The following is an 18218-nucleotide window of genomic DNA, read 5'->3' on the forward strand; positions in this document are numbered from 1 at the left end:
TAATCATTTAGTATCTACAACGAATTTTGATACAAATCTTTGTGTTAATCCTACTTCCAATTCCTCTTATGCATCCCCAATTCTTTTTATTTTTTTCATTTTCCATAAGTAGCAACAAGGTTACATTTTGTTAGATTCAAAAATATTTTTTTTACAAACATTTTATTTGACAAAATTGACAAAGTTACTAAATAAAATAATTTTTTATTTTTTCATGAAAGTTACAAAATAAGACAATAAAATTTTAGATTTTTTTTACCAAAAATAATTGTTTATCAAAATTTGTCAAACAAAACTTTATTAATCTATCATAACTATTACTTGCTACTTGGTAAGAATAAAAGGGCGACACCAACCTAACAAGACATTTCAGAAATCAGATTCAACCACACTTTTTTTGAAGAAAAACTAGCCTCAAAGAAGCCTACAAAAGTTCTTATTTTTGAGATCACAAGAATAGTATGTATAATAAATCTGACAAAACCAAATATACTTTACCTCCTATATTTTCATTTACAGTTTCTTTAGTCTCTCGTTTTGGCTAAGGTTCTCACTATTACATGTTCAATACAAAAATTCAGTGTGTTATGACTATTACACTTCCTCTTTCCTTTTGATGTGTTCCTTCTTTCCATGGACATGCATCAAAATTAAGCCCCAGCAAAGCCACATTGGTCACATCCCTGACTCTTGTGCTTCACCTTGCTTTCTGCTTCCACTTCTTTTCTACTTTGAGGTTAACACTATACCATTTCCCTTATCTTTTTCCTGCTGAAAACTAATCATCCCAGTTATTCTCCCATCCATCTTTGTTTGATGATCTAGAAGTAAGGCCGTTTGCCGAAATGCTTCCGGCAAGTGCTGCCGGTGACTTCACTGCCACATTGTCGTCCCAATCATCATCCCAATCCTGATCCCAACCTTCAGCAGATTCCATATGGGCAGCAGCAGCAGACTCAGGCTGGGCCATTTCAAGCTCTTGATATGGAATCTCATTCTGACGTTTCTTCCTAAAAGCGCAGCAAACCCATGTTGCTCCAATCATTAGGACCATGAATATGAGGAAATAGGCACAATTTACTGGAGTCAAAATTTTGTCATAAGAAGGAAGACGCAGAAAAAAGTTATTTGCAGGTGTATGAACCAGGTGAAGCACACAATCCTCTTTTCCAGCAGCTTTCAAAGTCAATTGGGTACTTTCATTGCTACTTCGTGTGATGTTGATCTGAAAAATAAGAGTGCAGAAGCAGTAAGGTGGGAACTGTAGAAACCAGATGCAATAGAGTAAAGGAAGAAGTTTTGGTCATCAATTTTATTTCTCATGTAAAACATCTAAAACAATATACAAAACACACAAGCTTGAACAGATGATATTGAGACAGCAAGTACAAAAACCAACAAATAAGAACTTTAGACATGAAAGATCACCCTGTTCTTCCTAGACAGATGCATAAGGAAGAGCAAGAAGTATGAGCCATGAAGTGATGGTAGTGTAACGGCAAGAGGTGGAATAATAATTGACTGGATTTGAAAAATTGCACAAATTAAATTATGACAGTTTGTAAGAGAATTACTTTCTTAAGGGAATTAGATATAAGCAAACATTATAATCCGAATTCAACTAACTTCAATATTTCCCGAGTATTATAAGTTTGGATGAGTTGAACAATATGAACTGAAATGGAAAATAAGGGAACAGCTAACCCTTTGTGGGAAAACATTACAACACTTTCAGCCAACATTCAATTGATTTAAGACAATTAGTAGAGTAATTTAAATGAGATTTAGTGAACATTCAGAATTTCCTGCCTAAAATAAGATAGGTTTTAAATACTATTAAAATTTTGAAGGTAAAAAATATTTAAAATCTCTTTCCCTTCATTCCTGTTGCATGCATTTTCATTCTCCCTTGCCCTAGCATAAATGAACAGTCATTAGTGTCCTTTCCATTCAACTTCGTAACTTAGGAACTGTTACATAAAGTCAAACGAACACAGATTCTGAAATTTCATTGCTCAGTGAGCCCTGAAAAGTAATAAAATTGATTCAATTTACCCAAAACCCTTTGTCTAATGTTCATTGGTATTTTTTAACGAAAGAAATTTTGACTGTCCAAAATAATACTTAAGTGTTCAGTTTGTCTCACAATAAACAATAAATTGAGACAGTGGTCAGGAAGAAGTATATCTCAGGCCTTTTGCTTCAGTTGGAAGAACAAGGGATATACACAGTAAAATAGTAACTTCATACATAAATAAAAACATGAATAAAGAAAGAAAGATCAGTTTAAGATAATATGATTAATACCTCTTCTGTTTTATTTTTGTCAACTTCTATAACTCCAAGAATATTTTCAAAATCAGTACGAAGCGTCACGTTGATGATGCCATCTCCTTTGTTTTGAAGAAGAACAACCAAGTATTTGGGATCTGGTTGTAGTTTACAAAGAATATGAAAATAAGTTCATAATTTTGACTTTCATGAAAACAATACTACATTAGTTAAAAAATTGACCTATAGTTTCAACACAAGTACATGCTTTAGTACACCTCAACAATTAGTAGTTAGTATTTCTCCAATTGTTCCACTTAAAGATATAAAAATACAAAGGTACCAGCCTCATAAAAATAAAGGGTACTGGAGGACTCTCCTATCATAAACATCATTTAAAAAATAGAGAGGTGCATGCACCATTATTGCTTGCATTGTTTCTTCACATGATAAAGGGCCAAAGGCAAAAAGTCTACACAACTAACAGTCAAAATTCTCAAAACAAGCTCGATCAGTCTGACTGGTTCAACAGGTTAAACAAAAGCTGATGAATATAGAAGTTTACTTTGCGTATTACAAGCAATCAATTCTTAAATGAAAGCAAATAGGACTATAGTAATTAAAAACTGCTATATTATTGGTTAAAAATAGCTCCACCACCACAAGGAATGATTGGTTAAAAATTAAAAGGAAAACTACGTTTTTAGTCCCTATATTATTTTGTCAAACTAAGTTTACTCCTACTTTTAAATTGATGAATTAGTCATCCAACTCTTAACATTATATGAAATTATTCCTTCTTTATGCTAAATTTACCATTTAGGGGCGGTTTTTGAATGCTAAAAGTTAGGACGAGGAATTAACTTCACATGTTTACCAAAGTTTTGCGACCAATTCATCAATTTGAAGTTATAGGAACTAAAACCCAGTTTCACCAAAAGTACCTAGAAACATATATGTTTTCCAACAATTGAACAAAGGGTTCTATGTTTTTTGATCCTATAAATATTACAAAATTTTGGTTTTAGTTCTTAAAAAATGTTAGTTTTTTTACTTTATATATCTGTTTATAAGAATGGCCCTTGTTACTATTTAATGATGACATGACATGCATCTAAACATGTCCCGTCAGAGACCACTTTGACAAAAACATCTAGATGCATGCCACCTTATCACTATTTATCTTAATTAGAGGATGAGTTTAAAGGAAGGAAAGAGGAAGGGAGAAAAAAAATTGTGAAATTGATTGGATTAAGAAAAAAAATACTAAGTAAAGAAAAATAAGTACAAATGCTGTAGTTGCTTTAATAGATGGGATAAAATAAATGTTTTTAATATTAATATATTTTGAAAATAGTTATAGTTAATAAAATACATTTAAATATATATATATATATATATAAATTAAATATAGAATAAATTTTAAATTAAAATAAAATAATATAAAGTTTAATAAATAATTTTTTTAATATTAAAAATACATTAAAATAAATCACTTTTAAAGCATTAAATTTTAAATTAATTAATTTAATTTAATTATTATTTTAACATTTGTTATTTTAATTATTTATCTAAAAAAATTATAAATAAAATATTATGGTTTTATCCATAATTGATACACATTCAACTTTCATCTCAAATTTTCTCATATATTTACGTGTGTGTATGTATGCAGAGCAAGTTTATTGTGATTTTTTCACAATTATTCTATCTCGTCTTATTTCTCTTTGCACAGTAAATACACGCATTGCCATGGTTTGAAACAAACAGTCTGTAAATAGTAATAGATAGCATTGCAAAAAGAATAAACTTATGAGGACCAAAACTAACAAAGAGAATTCCAAAGGACTGAAAAAAACTGAGTGACTAAAAACAAATTTAGGCCGTAATAAATTATTACTAGTTTAGCAACAATGACCTAGCCTTTTTATAAAATATTTATTTACACAAAGGGAAGGAGAACACGAAGGGTATATATGATAAATATTCAAAAAGAGTTTAAAGATAAAAGAAAGAAGGGTAAATAGTCGATTCAAAATATCAAGTATTGACATATTTTGTGTTTAGTTTAGAACAATAAGAAGAAAAAAATCAATCCTAATACAAAAACTTCAATTCTATTAATTTTGTTTCAACGGGTAATGGTTAAGGTAAATAATAGTAACATGCGTTTGTTAATGTATTAAAGAGAATATTAACATTAATATAGAATTAAATGTTAATATGCAATTAACCTTGAACTTTTTGTTTTGTAAATTTAAAATCCTTAGTGATTTCTTCAAAGTTAATTGCATATTAACATTAATTCTCACTTTAATAAACAAGGGTAACAATTACTAAGATAAAACATGTATTCAATAGCCTTAACTATTGATAGAGTCCAAATAATATTAACAGAATTAATTTTTTTGTAATAAGACTGCAGCTTATTTTTATTGTACTATAAACAAAATACGTCAAATACTTGTTGTATTGAGCTAAATATTTACCAGTAAAGAAAAAATGATAAAAAGTTGTAAATGTAGAAAAGCTACCCAAGAAATGATCAAACACTTGATCTTACAGAAAGCAGCTGCTTACCTCATCCCAAGAAAATGAGAGAATTAGAGTCTCATTCCTTTCTCGCTTTTTTGTTTTAATAACTCATTTCTAAAACAATTTTACACCACTCAACAATCAATTTCTCATCCAAAATCTATTAGGTTTTGAAAATTGTTTCAAAGAGAAGTATTTTAGAAACCAAAAACAGCTGGGAGATGTTTTCTCATCCTCCTCTGTTTTATTAAGTCATCCCTGTTCAAGGAACAAACTTGTTAAAAATTAGAAAATAGAAACTTGCCCAGGGAAAAAACACTTCCAAATGTACTTTTGGGGACACAAGAGTTTAAAAAACAGAAAACAATTTTTGAAATTAGTTACAAACTACACTCCACCAAAACCAGTAAGGTATTGGCTTCTAAAACCAATCAAACTAGTCATCAAAACAGGCTGTAGAACTCAAGACTAAAAAATAGCCTAACAAAGAATTCTGTGCGGTGTTTGTTAATAGTGGGAGACAACTTGGGTCCAAGCAAAACAGAAAAGGCCAAAAAGGTTATGGTGGATGGCATTGAAGGTTATTGAAGCAAGGCAGCAATAATAAAAATATAATAGTATATAAATACACTGATCTCTAAAGCTAAAACACAGTTTCATATGGGAGAATGCAAAATAAAAGTTGATCACTAGACCCCACAAATGACCGAGTAACAGAAAAAATGGAGGGTAGAATGAATAGGGAAGCAAAAGAAGTTACGAGATGGAAAAGAAAAAAAAAAAGGGTGGGTGGACGGAGAAGGTAACTGAAAAATGGAGGAGAACAAGGGAAGAGAATAGAAGGTGGGGTTTTTCACTTGAAAACGCATGTCACCATAGGTGATGAAATTTTGTCAGTAGAGATGTAAGTGTATTGAAAATGACAAGAGATTGATACTGTCAACATTGACGTTTGGTCATTAGGGTTTCACTGGTCAAGGACATACCCACGAAAATGGGTCAGATTGTGTAGTAGTGGTCCTTTTTTAGGAGAGAACTTTATGCCATAACCATTTTCTTAATCTGTGTTGCCATGAGAATGACTACGGCCATAGAAATACCACAAGAATCCACCACGCCATAAATATATATGGTGTAGCAGAAGAAGCAGAACAACATAAAAACACATTAGTGCACCACAAAGAACACACTTGATTAATTAAGCAGTGATCACTCAATTACCGCTGACTGGTTAATTTTTCTCAAAATGTATAACAATAAATAACTTCTTTCTAACTTCTAGAAATTTTATTTCAGCGACACTAATTCATTATTGATAATTTGAAATTGTTACAATAAGTAACTGATGCACTATGAGCAATCAGGGTTATCAAAGGCTGGGGGAGGGGAGGGACTTTAAAGTATAAATAACCACACAAAAAAAATATGAAAGAAACTTCTCCATAAACTAAAATTTGTTAATGCACACGAGTTAAAAATAAAAATTTATAGAAACTATATGAGGGAGTTTATACAAATTAACTTGTGCAAAAGTAGTTCAAATGAAATAGCCCTTTCCGCTTTGATCAGGAAAGACAATTTTTGAATCAGTGATAAATTTGAAATCAAGCTAAATTCAATGAAACAAGCTCCACTTGCGTTCTTTGAATCCAAGTTGTTCTTTTCTAAAAAAAAGATAAGAAACTATCCTATAAATGGCAGAAAGAGAGGATGAATTTATTTCCATTTTCTTATAGTGAAGATGGAGGAAAATTGCATGAGTATCAAGTGCTTTGAAATCAAATAAATATCTGCCAGCACCATTCACAATGTTGCATCAAGTGGATGAACACTCAGTTATCAAAACATTATCAATTTGGTAAACAGAACCTAACTAGAATTCCATACCATCGAAAGACTAACAGTTTAATATAGTCATTCTGAACATAGAAAATAAATTACGAGCATGTGCACAGTGAATATCCTCCAATTATGAGCACATAAACACAAATAACAACCAATAACACGTGGACCAAAGCATTAAATACACGCTCACAAATAAAGAAACAAAGTATTTATCGATGAGAGTTGATGAAATAACCAAAAGCAGTGGTGAACAGTAAGTACCAGTTTTTAAAATGCAAGCAAGCAAGTCGCCATCATCTGTGCACTTGTTGAAACCCTCACAAGTTTGAGTGGTGGTAGAATGTGAAAGTTTCCCCTCAATCTCCTCCTTCCCTTGTTTCTGATCCTTGTGACCGCCATCACCCTCCTTTGTCGGTGGAGGAGGTACATTCGGAGCAGGAACTGAATTCTTTTGCCCATCATTTGCATTCCCCACTTTGGGTAAAGGTTGTGGTTGTGGAACTGGGGAAACAGGACCATCCCTATTGACCTTGTTGGTTTGACCAACAGGGTTTGGATCCTAAAGGCGAAAACTTTATTCAACCATCGTAAGAAAAATAAAAAAGTTTAAAATAAATGGAAACTATTCAAAGCACGGAAGCCTAAGAAAGAAACTAACCTTTGTTTTGGTATCGTTAGGATCAGGAGCAATCAACTTTCGGAGTTTCAGAACAAAGGAGGCCTCAGAAACATCAGATATAACCATAGGCAACAACAAAAGTAACAGCAAAGCCTGTGTTCTCATTGTGATCGAGCTGCAACACCCTCAAACACACACCTTCGATGGAAAAATTGGGAGGAACGTGAGAGCGGAAAAACAATATAGGAAGAGGAATCAGAGGAAACCTTGTCAGATTGAAATCAGAGGGTGGCGTTGTAGTGGAAAAATGGATGGAAAAATTAAAAACAAAAATTAATAAAGAAACCCTTTTGAATGGAATCTGAAAGAGAAGGAAGAAGAAAATCTGAGAAAATAGAGATTGGGGTTGAGATTGTAACCATAAATGGTGAATTGAGGATTAGGAAAAGAAAAAATGGAAGACTTGACGCAGTCTCCTTCATCAGAGATACTCTCTCAGGAGAGAGATTGAAACGAGGCGAAGAACGCGTATACACCATTATGGGCTGGGTTCGTGTTTGAAATGGGTCTGGCTAGTGAAAAGGCCCGTGCTTATGCCGGCTATTACTTTCTACACCCCCTAATTACTAATTACTAACTACTAACTGCATCCAGAATACTCATTTTAACTGCACCATACTACTTCCATCATCACTACTCCCGCAGAAAAAGAAAAAGAAAGAAAAAACGTTGTAAAAAAGAAAAATACAAAAAAAAAATTTCGAAAAATTTTTTCCATAATACATTTTATATGTTTTGAAAAATTTATTCTAAAATGCTCATTCTAATATATATATATATATATATATAGAAACAACCGGTTCTGGAAGTCTCTTTCGACTCTTTTTTTTCTTTTTATTAATTTATTTATTTTATAGTTGCGATTTTCTTTTTTCACTCCCAATATTTCTTCTACATTCCTAAGTTTTTTTTTTTTTAAATCTAAAACTATCCTTTGACCACTTGACAAGTTTGAAATTTTGAATCTCTCACTTATTTCTCTTATTTAATGAAAATGACTTCCTCGTTCTCTTTTAATCTAGCATCGTTGTCCTCACCCCAAAACCTTTGTCTCACTCTCTTAGCTCGTCCCTCACACCATGCCTCACTGGTTTTGTTATGTGTGGCCTCTCCTCTTCCCCTCTACCACATTCCTCTACATCTCTACATTAATAGGTAATGTTAATCTTCCTTCGTAGTTTTTCATTTTTGTTGTTGTTGTCATATTTGTCATGCATCCATAGATAGGTATAAGCATCATTTAGTTAATTAGTTAATTGGAGTATAGATCTACGGAAAACCATGCCTGAAATTTAAACCACAAACTGGAAGTCAACTCCCGCAAGTGATTTATTTCTGGAAGTTGATTTTCGTAAGGCACATGATGTCGGAAATGGACTTTCGTAGACCACCATGAATTTCGGAAGTGGAGTTCCTTGAAAATAGCACATCTGGAAGTCTACTCTCGTAAATCATTAATATGGGAAGTCAACTTCCGTAATTGAGGTTGACTTTTGTTAGAGAGCTGACTTTCGTAGACCACCATAAATTTCAAAGTGGAATTCCGTGAACAGTATGAAAATAACACATCCGGAAGTTGACTTCTGTAAGCCATTAATATCGAAAGTCTACTTTCGTAATTAAAACTAACTTCAATCAGAAGATCTGAGTTTCGTAACCCATTTTGAGTGTTGTGCCCATTTTTGTAGTTCATTTTAATTTAAATAACTTTTAGTGTTAATTAATCATGATTTTGAATAATTATAATTTTAATTAATTCTATTGTTGAGTAAATATAATTTTAATTAATTATAATTTTGAATAATTTTAATTAAAGTTAATTTTAAGATTAACTATATTAAATTTTAATTAATTATAATTTTAAATAATTTTAATTATAAATAATTAGAATTTTGAATAATTTTAGTTATAATTAATTATAATTTTGAATAATTATAATTATAATTATTTATAATTTTGGGATAATTTTAATTAATTATATTGTTTGAATAATTAGAATTTTAATATGTTTATAAATTTGTTAATAACAGACAAAAATATTAAAAAATATCACAATAAAAAATAAGTAAATAATAATTAAAAAATTAAAAAATTAAAAATTAAAACAAAATTAATGGTAAACTATTAGTAATTAATATCACTTTTTTTAAAATAAATTAATATAAAAACAAAATTAAAATATTCCTACAACAATAAAATAAATATAAAACAAAAATAAAAAATAAAACATATAGTAAACCATGAAAATAACAATTCAAAATAAATAAAATTAAAACAATAAAAAATAAAAATATTCATTCAAAACAATAAAAAAGCAATAAATAAATAGTAAACTTAAACAAATAACAATTAAAACACACAAAAATATAACAATAAAAAATATATAAACAAAAAATAAATATTTATGTAATTAAAAATTAAATATAAAACATAAATAAATAACAAATAAAGCATAAGTATTAAGTTATTAATCAAACACGAAAAAGATTACAAATTAAAGCAAAATAAAAAAATAATAATCCATCTACATTATATATCCTCTGAAAGTGAAAAATAAAAACAAACACAAAAGATTCACACCTCAAACTCAGGCTTGACACAAGAAAGAAAGAAAAAACATAATGCACCTCATTGACATTAGCATATCCGGAAGAAACTCAATCAACTCATTACTTTCGTTATTGATAAACCACCTCCGGAATTGATAAAACCATGATTCGACATCCCATTAATTTCATTTTTTGATGTTCAATTCCGAAACACAAAGACAAATAATTTGACTTTCGTTCGTTTTAAAGTCCAAAAATTCACATTTGTTTTATAGACAATTCCAAGTGTTCACTTTCGGATGTTGGAATTTTTTTATTCTATTCTGGAAGTCGATTTTTATATATGGGTATTGGGTTAGAAAATGACTTTGGTCAAAGCTATGTCTACATCCGTAAAACATTAAAAACCCAACTCAGTTTTTTTTTTTTCATCTAACATTTCAGTACCTCATATATAAAATTATTAGCCATTGTAATGCATATTTTTTTTCTAAGAAGAAATCAAGCAAAGTAGTGAAATAACAGTGGACCCTACACCGATGAACTGCAAAATCCACTCTTCAGAACAACAGTAACAAAAATTCTCTTGAACTCTACAAGTGAAAGTGAAAGAACGACGAGAAATACATGGGGGTGGAGCAGGTCCATATATACAAATACTATGAATTAATTCGGGCAATCAACTACCTCTGCCACTTCATAATTGTTTAATTATTAAATTTACCTAATTAACTTTTTTTTTATTTAATATTTCCTGAACATAAATGAAAGAGCATAAATTTTTGGAGGTGCTAAAGAAATATTGAGGATGCAGAAAGAAAGTCCCTTCATAGTTATATTGTTATTGGACTTTTTCATCCATCCCATTAACATGGAAATCCAAATTTAGTGATTGATGATTCTAATTAACACAAATTTAATCAAGCCGAGTAGATTTTATAAAAAAGAGTGGAAGAACTCACCTCACGCTACCTAAGGTGTTTTAACCAATTAGAGTGTTATTTTGGTTCAGACCAAGACCAACCCGACTTGTGTTACTTATTTTTTTAAATTGTGAAAATATTCTTTACTTTTATAATTTTTATTGTGAATATAATAACACTTTTCTACGAGATTAAATATTTGAGTATTATTTTTTAATATTCCTTTACTTTTATAATCTACTATTTTAAAAATTGTATTATATTGGACTAAATCATCAGTCATGATTGCTCTTGGTTAAAGGTACATGTCGGTCTACTAAGTCAACATGTATCCAACCTTTCTTATCCGACCAGAGCGATATTGCATCAACTAGATTGGCCAACAATGACAAATTCGGTTTCTAGTAATTGACCCTCCTAGTTCAAGCCTATCTAGAATTAATTACGTTTTCATTAATCACTGCATTAATTATTTGTTGATGCATTTGACTAACTTGTGCGCTAGAGTATTTTATGCTAACATAACCCTACCCATTTTAGGAAGACAAAAACTACATGTGATTGTGTTTACAATAATGATTTTATTAATATTTTCTTATGTTCTAATTTGATACTTATTAACTTTTCTTAATTAGACACTATACAACATTGACAATTTGAATATTGTAACATATTAGTCGTTATCTTTTCTACCATGTTCTCTTTGTTTTGTAGTTTTAAATTTGTTTTGATTTTCTTATTGGTTTTAAGATTTTTTATTTATTTAAGCCTTGAAGTATACTATTTAAAGTATATAATAATTTAATTTTGAAAAACAAAAGTCTTCAACGAGACTATCCACTAAATCATAATTTACAAATTAACACAATTTATTTTATTTTAATAGAGTTTTGTGACACAGATAATAAAAATTCTTATGAAAGTTTGTGAAGATTTGTAGTACCGAGTAATTGATGATCGCAATTATGTAAATTTTAGTTACACGAAGAGATACTTGGTTTGTTTTTTACTTAATTAATAATAATAATAAATTTTTATTATGTTAATAAATACTGCTATATAAAATTTAGTGGTAATAATTTTTAAATTAGGTAGAAATTTAATTTTATAAAACTAACTTTTTATACAGAACAAAATCTATTAAAAGAAACTAATACATATCCTTTTTGGTGCAGCTTCTTTGGCACATAATCTTTCAAAGAAGCATATAGAAAAGATGAAACATATTTTCTTTTAGGCAAGAAAGAATAAAGTGTTGCATATCATCTTGTATAGCTTCTCGAATACAAAATTAAGATCCCCAACATACACCAACAAATTTTTTTGTCTAATCAATTTAAACTCACCAACAAATGACACAAAATGAAAGAAACAAAATCTTTCTTTAATTAAGAAAAAAAATCTAGATGGGTAATTTGCAAAAACGTTTGTCTACAATTTCTTAAAAGTAAAAACAAATAGAAATTACGAAATTCAAATCATCAGGTATTATAAATAGATAAATAAATAGAAATTACGAAATGCATATGATCAAATTTATGCTTTTAATTATTTAAGTGTTGTCCATAAGATTACCGCTAACAAAATTCTATTAGTAATTACACTTAACTCAAGAACCGAATACGAATCATCATTGGTCTGATTTCAAAAAGTTACTTAAAATCGATTTCAATAATATTAATTGTAAACTGTTAAACTTAATTTAAATTATACTTTAATTATTTTCATATTATACTATAATACAAATAAAACCAATGAAAATAGTTTAGATTGGTTTTATTAATTATATATTTTTAATTCAAATACAATTATAATATTACTTTGATACAATTGTATCATATATCTTTTCCAATCCAAACTAAGTACTTTTTAACTTTTATATATTAATACACATTTAAGACAGATGAGCATAATTTTGTTGAGTTTTTATTTATCTAAAAAAATAAAAATTGATCTTCATACCTTACATTCCCAAATGTCTTATTTTTTATAGAGTGCTTCACTACCCTTTTTTACTATATTTTGGATCAAAAGTTAGTGATATATATATATATATATATATATATATATATATATATATATATATATATATATATATATATATATATATGTGAAGAGACATCTATTTAGAAACTAAATAAATAATTTGCGACTAAACAATAAATAATATTTTTATCCTGCATTATATAAAATTAAATATTTGTACTAAGTAAAGAACATGCAAAAATATAAAGCCTTAAAAAATTATTTCACAGATAGAGTTGGTTTGAAAGTTGAAAAATCCAATAATATTAATTGAATAGTGAAAAGACGTGTGTTTTGGTGCGAAAAATTGATTTTGGAACACCAAGAGAAACAGTTATGACTTTTCACTAAAACACTGAAAATGGTGGTTTTGAAAAATGCAGAGAGTGGTGAATCTGATACTTTGTTTAGACAAGGACGACTCTTCCAAGAACCAATCTTTAACCTAACAAAAGCAGAAAAGAAAGAAGAAAGAGACTCACTCACTCACTACACTCACTACACGCACGCATCAAGTAAAAACATGCAAACCCTTTAAGCCTGGAACCGTCAAATCTCAGTTATAAACAAGTGAGAAGAAGTGTGACAGAGAAAGCGAAGGTTGTCGGAAGCACAGCGAGGAAAATGGAAGTGGTCGGAACGAGGTTCGGCGACCAACAGAGTGGTTTGTTGGACGAGTTCGAGAGGCTGTCGTTTGAGGCACACGCGGCACAGCTGAGCAGGGTGATGTTGGGTCGGAGCCTCTCGGAACCAAAGTTGCAGAAGTCACACCCGCGACTCATCGGCGTTGCTCCGATACCTCTGGTGAATCAAGTGATGATGCAAGGGCCACGTCATCGTGGTGGTGGAGGCGGATCAGGGTTTCACAAGGTGTTGAAGAAACTGCTGAAACCAATTCTCGGAAGGAAGAGAGAGGGAAGAAAACAAGCCTCCGTTGATAAGGATTTGCTCTCTTTCAGGGCTTTCAGCAAATCACTACGCTTCTGATATCTAGTACTATATACTACCAAAGTCTTCATTATATCATCTTCATTATGATTATTATTGTCTATATATTATGAAGCATAAATGCATTTCTAGGATATTTCTCCACAGCATTTAGTTTCAGACATATGGAACTGGTTTCTGTTCCTGCATCAGAAACATGGTTTTGATCCCAGAATGCTTTTGTTTTAGGGTATTACCACACAGTGAATGTAAAGTTCTTCGCGGTGTTCATCAAGAAGTTGCCAACTGAATGCACAAAATGATATACAGAGAGTTTTTTCTTTAATAAAGAAATGTTTTGTTCAGGACACTTTTAATTTACAGTCACGTATATTTCATATAAAATTCATTGTAAATTTTATACTCAAATTGAATTTAGACACCTTTTATATTATATTATATTTTACTTTGTTTTTTTTTTTTTTTCTATTCTGATGTCATCTTTAACGGAAGACTAAAACCAAGTGAAAAAAGACAAAAAGCTTTTTGTGTAAGAAAAGGAAAGGTTACATTCGTTTGGAAAATGATATTTCAACAAAATTATTTGATAAGTTTTTGACAAAGGTGACGTGGTTTTTTTAAATTTTTATTATGAAAAGGTAAGTTAACACGTGCGGCGAAAAGAAAGGAAACTGAAATTAAATGTAAGTTAGAGAGAGAAAGTGAAGAAGAGAGAAAGGGGGAAAGTGAGACTGCGAGTGTGCGGAGTGAGAAATTGAGAGAGGGAGGAAGTAAGGTCGCCGAAGTTTCTGATTCAGTGAAAGCGAGATTCCGGCAAGCATTTCGCCTTCATTAGTGGAGGATAATTATCAGTGAAAGCGAGATTAGAAAGAGAGAGGACAAGAGAAAGCGAGAAACCGACAAAGGGAGAAACAGGAAAGCGAGAAAGATAGAGAGAAAGAGGGATAAAGTGAGAACAGGAATGAGAGAGTGAGAGGAGTTAAGCATTGCAGATTAGTGGTGGATAATTGTAGTCATTGCCGCCGTTTGGGTGGGTTACTGGAGACATGTCGTAGAAGAAGTCGTCACCGACAACGAATTTGTCTTCCCGAGCGTCCAATCGAACCTTTGCCGGAGCCCATTTAATTTATTTAACCCAAAGGTAACGTATTTCGTTCGTATTACGCAGAGGATGTGTAGAGAATGATATAATTTAGTTTTGCAAGTTTGACTGAATTGGGGGATGTGCTTGTAAAGTTGATCTTGTTAGCTGTAGATGTGGTTGTTGGTGATTTTTGTTTTTTTGAGAGATATGGTTGGTGAATGAGCATTTTATGTCTGTGTTTGGTTGTCCAGTTTGTGTATAGGGTGTTGACGTTGGATAAATTTATTGTTGCATTTACATGTCATATTTTGCGATGCGTCTGGTGTGTGTGATGTGTATGGCATTGTAGGATTGTAAGATGGACCGCAAACGTGATGGACATGTTGATTGCTCAGAGGAGAAGAAGGTTTGTTAATCTCGAGTCATGTACTGATAATTGTGCAATTATAATCAATGACATTTAGTTGTTTGTTATGTTTTTCATATTTTATTTCGTCATTTCTGCAAAACGAAGTTTGTCGGTGCTATAAACAATAAACTAAGTGTGCAACAGAAGAAGTATATTGAAGGCACTCCATTTTGGTGGTTTCCCATGTTAACCGATTCAGTGACGATCAGTAGGAAACTTTTGAGTCTTTTATGTTACAACTGGGTTGAGAGAAGGGGCGGTTTTCATATTGGTGGCCAAGTCGTAGAATTTAATCTATTAGATGTTTGTTTAGGGTTAGGTTTGAGGGTTTTGGTTGAAAGAATTGATTTAAATGAGACCATTTTGGATAATGACAGTTTGAATATTTTTGGGAGTGAAACAGTTACTGTTAAGTTGATATACGACTATCTTTTGAAATATGATGATGATGTTGGTGGTGTAGAAGTCTTTTGCAGGATTTACATTTTGTTAGGGATATCAAAATTCTTATTGCCCAATAAGAAGGGTAGTGTTTTCCCAATAATTTTTAAGATAGTTGATGATATGGACAACATCGACAAATATAATTGGGGTACATTAGTGTACGAGTACTTGGTTAGTAGCTTGTGCATTGCTTCATTGGGATTGAAGAACGAGTCAAGTGCAAAGCATTTTGATGTTGTTGGCTGTGTTTATTTGCTTCACGTAAATACATTATTGTTTTTTATTGTGTTGAAATAATGATGTTATTTATGCTAAAGTTGCCGTTGTAATTTATTTTATTTTTTGCGATTATGGTCATTTGATCATTTACTTGTGTGCAACACAAAGTTCAGATGTCGAATGAACAAGTTCCCTCGACTATTGCATTGGATGAATGTCAGAGTTGGTGACAAAGTCATAAGGAGTGCATTTGATAAGAATATGGTGAGGTCAAGCTTAAAAATATGTTGTTCGTTTTAGTTTGAAGCTACATAGAGGGATTTTGTTTATAATTATTTGTTGTTTTGTACAGTGTGTTGTTGATGTGTCCGTGTCAGATGAAGAACTTCATCATGATGTTGTAAAAGAAGCATTTAAACAATTTGGCACTGGCTATAGAAATGAAGAAAAAAATGACAACGAAGAGGTTCTTCGTCTTATCGAGTATGAAGAAGGTGAGATAGCTGGTATGGAACATTCAATTTTTGAATTAGAAGAAATGGTTGCAAAATGTACGGGTGAGGTTGGAAATGAGGACCCCCCAAATGATGCTTGTGTGGAAGATGTGTTTGATGATGACGATGATGGAGATGACGAAATGGCTTTATGACCCTCCTACTAAGCCGAATCAGGATGAAGATGTTGTTGTAAATGATGACGGTGGACAACATAGCAACATGTATGACCGTATGAAGGCCCAACCACGAAGGCGGTTCAAGAGTGTTGTGACAAGAACACCTTTTTCTGTTTATCGGAATAAGAAGAATTTGAAATTGAAATGACCAACATTGGGATGATGTATTGATGAATTTACGTTCTATGTGGATGTTATTATTGCAATAGGAAATGTGATGTGTATTTTCTTTATTTATTAAGTTTGAACAATCCCTAATGCATGTTATTTTATTTATGGCAAATATTAGTTTACATTCTTATGTTTAGTTTGTTGCCTTTTTGTTGAAGTTAATCATTAATGTATGATCTGCATTGAACAACAGCAATATTGAGCAGAAGTTCGTACTAAAAGAATTGAAACCACCCAATTAATATTGTGTTCGGACTTTTGTTAAAAAGAAAAAGGATATCGGGAGATAACTGAATTAGTCAATTGTCATTTGTGTGAATGTTAAGCAGTGCATGAATGATGGATAAAGGAATTTGTAAATTACTAATTTCATTAAGTTTAGTCTACATTGAACATACTAAACTTTGCATGTAACTCCCCACTTAGTTATGCGTCACTCCCCACTTATTTTTCGATTTTTGTTTTGTGGGTTGTGTTGTCTGACAAAGCACCCAGTGTTTTTCATGGAGATTGGGTTATGGAGAAGAATTTGTAAGTCATTGAATTAAAGAGCAATGATCCATATATAAATTCCAAATTCCATATATAAATGACATTTACTGAACTCTGCACTGTCTATACAAAAACGTAATTGTTACTCCCCACATAAGTATGCCTTACTCCCCACTTATTTTTTTGGATTGTTTTATTTGGTTTCTGTGTTGTTCATCAAAGCACCCAGTTTAGTTAATGGAGCATGGGTGATGGAGAAGACTTTGTGAATGATGGAATGAAAGAGCAATGATGCAATTATCGTATATGAACGAACTTTACTCAAGTCTGGACTGTATAGTCATAACATTGTGCGTAACTCTCCACATAGTTATTCGTTACTCTCCACTTAGTTCTAGATGGTTTTATTTGGTTTCTGTCTTGTTCATGAAAGCAGCCAGTTAGTTAATGGACCATGGGTGGTGGAGAAGACTTTGTTAAGGATTGAATGAAAGAGCAATGATGCAATTACCGTATATGAACGAACTTTACTCAAGTCTGCACTGTACAGTCATAACATCGTGCGTAACTCCCCACATAGTTATTCGTTACTCCCCACTTATATTTTTGGATTGTTTTATTTGGTTTTTGTGTTGTTCATCAAAACACCCAGTTTAGTTAATAGAGCATGGGTGATGGAGAAGACTTTGTCAAGGATGGAATGAAAGAGCAATGATGCAATTACCGTATATGAACGAACTTTACTCAAGTCTGGACTGTACAGTCATAACAATGTGTGTAACTCCCCACATAGTTATTCGTTACTCCCCACTTATTTGTGATATCTGTTATTTCGGTTTTGTGTTGTTTGACAAAGATCCCAGTTCAGTTCATGGACCTTGCGTGCATGGAGAACACTTTGGAAATCATTTAATGAATGAACAATTATCGAAATTGAGTATATAAATGACC

General features: G+C 31.3%; 2 protein-coding genes across 2 annotated transcripts; one reads left to right on the forward strand and one right to left on the reverse strand.

Moving 5' to 3' along the window:
* Positions 1–367: 367 nt before the first annotated feature.
* Positions 368–7806, reverse strand: LOC114185120 (uncharacterized). The gene is made up of 5 exons (XM_028072648.2): positions 7690–7806; positions 7310–7468; positions 6913–7210; positions 2308–2429; positions 368–1225 (listed from the first exon to the last, which is right to left on the reverse strand). Exons 2-5 carry the CDS (start codon positions 7433–7435, stop codon positions 779–781), a joined length of 993 nt encoding a protein of 330 aa, XP_027928449.1. The 5' UTR covers positions 7436–7468; positions 7690–7806; the 3' UTR covers positions 368–778.
* A 5462-nt stretch (positions 7807–13268) lies between these two features.
* LOC114186192 (uncharacterized) lies at positions 13269–16855 on the forward strand. Its single transcript, XM_028074233.2, has 3 exons — positions 13269–15265; positions 16105–16195; positions 16284–16855. The coding sequence occupies exons 1-3, from the start codon at positions 15234–15236 to the stop codon at positions 16578–16580; spliced, it is 420 nt and encodes a 139-aa protein (XP_027930034.1). The 5' UTR covers positions 13269–15233; the 3' UTR covers positions 16581–16855.
* Positions 16856–18218: the final 1363 nt, after the last annotated feature.

Source organism: Vigna unguiculata, chromosome 5, assembly GCF_037176805.1.
Source record: "Vigna unguiculata cultivar grain cowpea cultivar isolate G323 ecotype 2 chromosome 5, ASM3717680v1, whole genome shotgun sequence".
Taxonomy (NCBI): domain Eukaryota; kingdom Viridiplantae; phylum Streptophyta; class Magnoliopsida; order Fabales; family Fabaceae; genus Vigna; species Vigna unguiculata.

What these genes read in the sequence shown, in the direction of transcription:
- LOC114185120 (XM_028072648.2), bottom strand. Translation starts at nt 7,435, where the DNA reads ATGAGAACACAGGCTTTGCTGTTACTTTTGTTGTTGCCTATGGTTATA. An exon ending in CTAACGATACCAAAACAAAG is followed by an intron (nt 7,211 to 7,309) that starts GTTAGTTTCTTT and finishes TTTCGCCTTTAG; the next exon opens with GATCCAAACCCTGTTGGTCA. An exon ending in TGCTTGCATTTTAAAAACTG is followed by an intron (nt 2,430 to 6,912) that starts GTACTTACTGTT and finishes AACTACAACCAG; the next exon opens with ATCCCAAATACTTGGTTGTT.
- LOC114186192 (XM_028074233.2), top strand. Translation starts at nt 15,234, where the DNA reads ATGGACATGTTGATTGCTCAGAGGAGAAGAAG. An exon ending in ATTGCTCAGAGGAGAAGAAG is followed by an intron (nt 15,266 to 16,104) that starts GTTTGTTAATCT and finishes CACAAAGTTCAG; the next exon opens with ATGTCGAATGAACAAGTTCC. An exon ending in GTGCATTTGATAAGAATATG is followed by an intron (nt 16,196 to 16,283) that starts GTGAGGTCAAGC and finishes TGTTTTGTACAG; the next exon opens with TGTGTTGTTGATGTGTCCGT.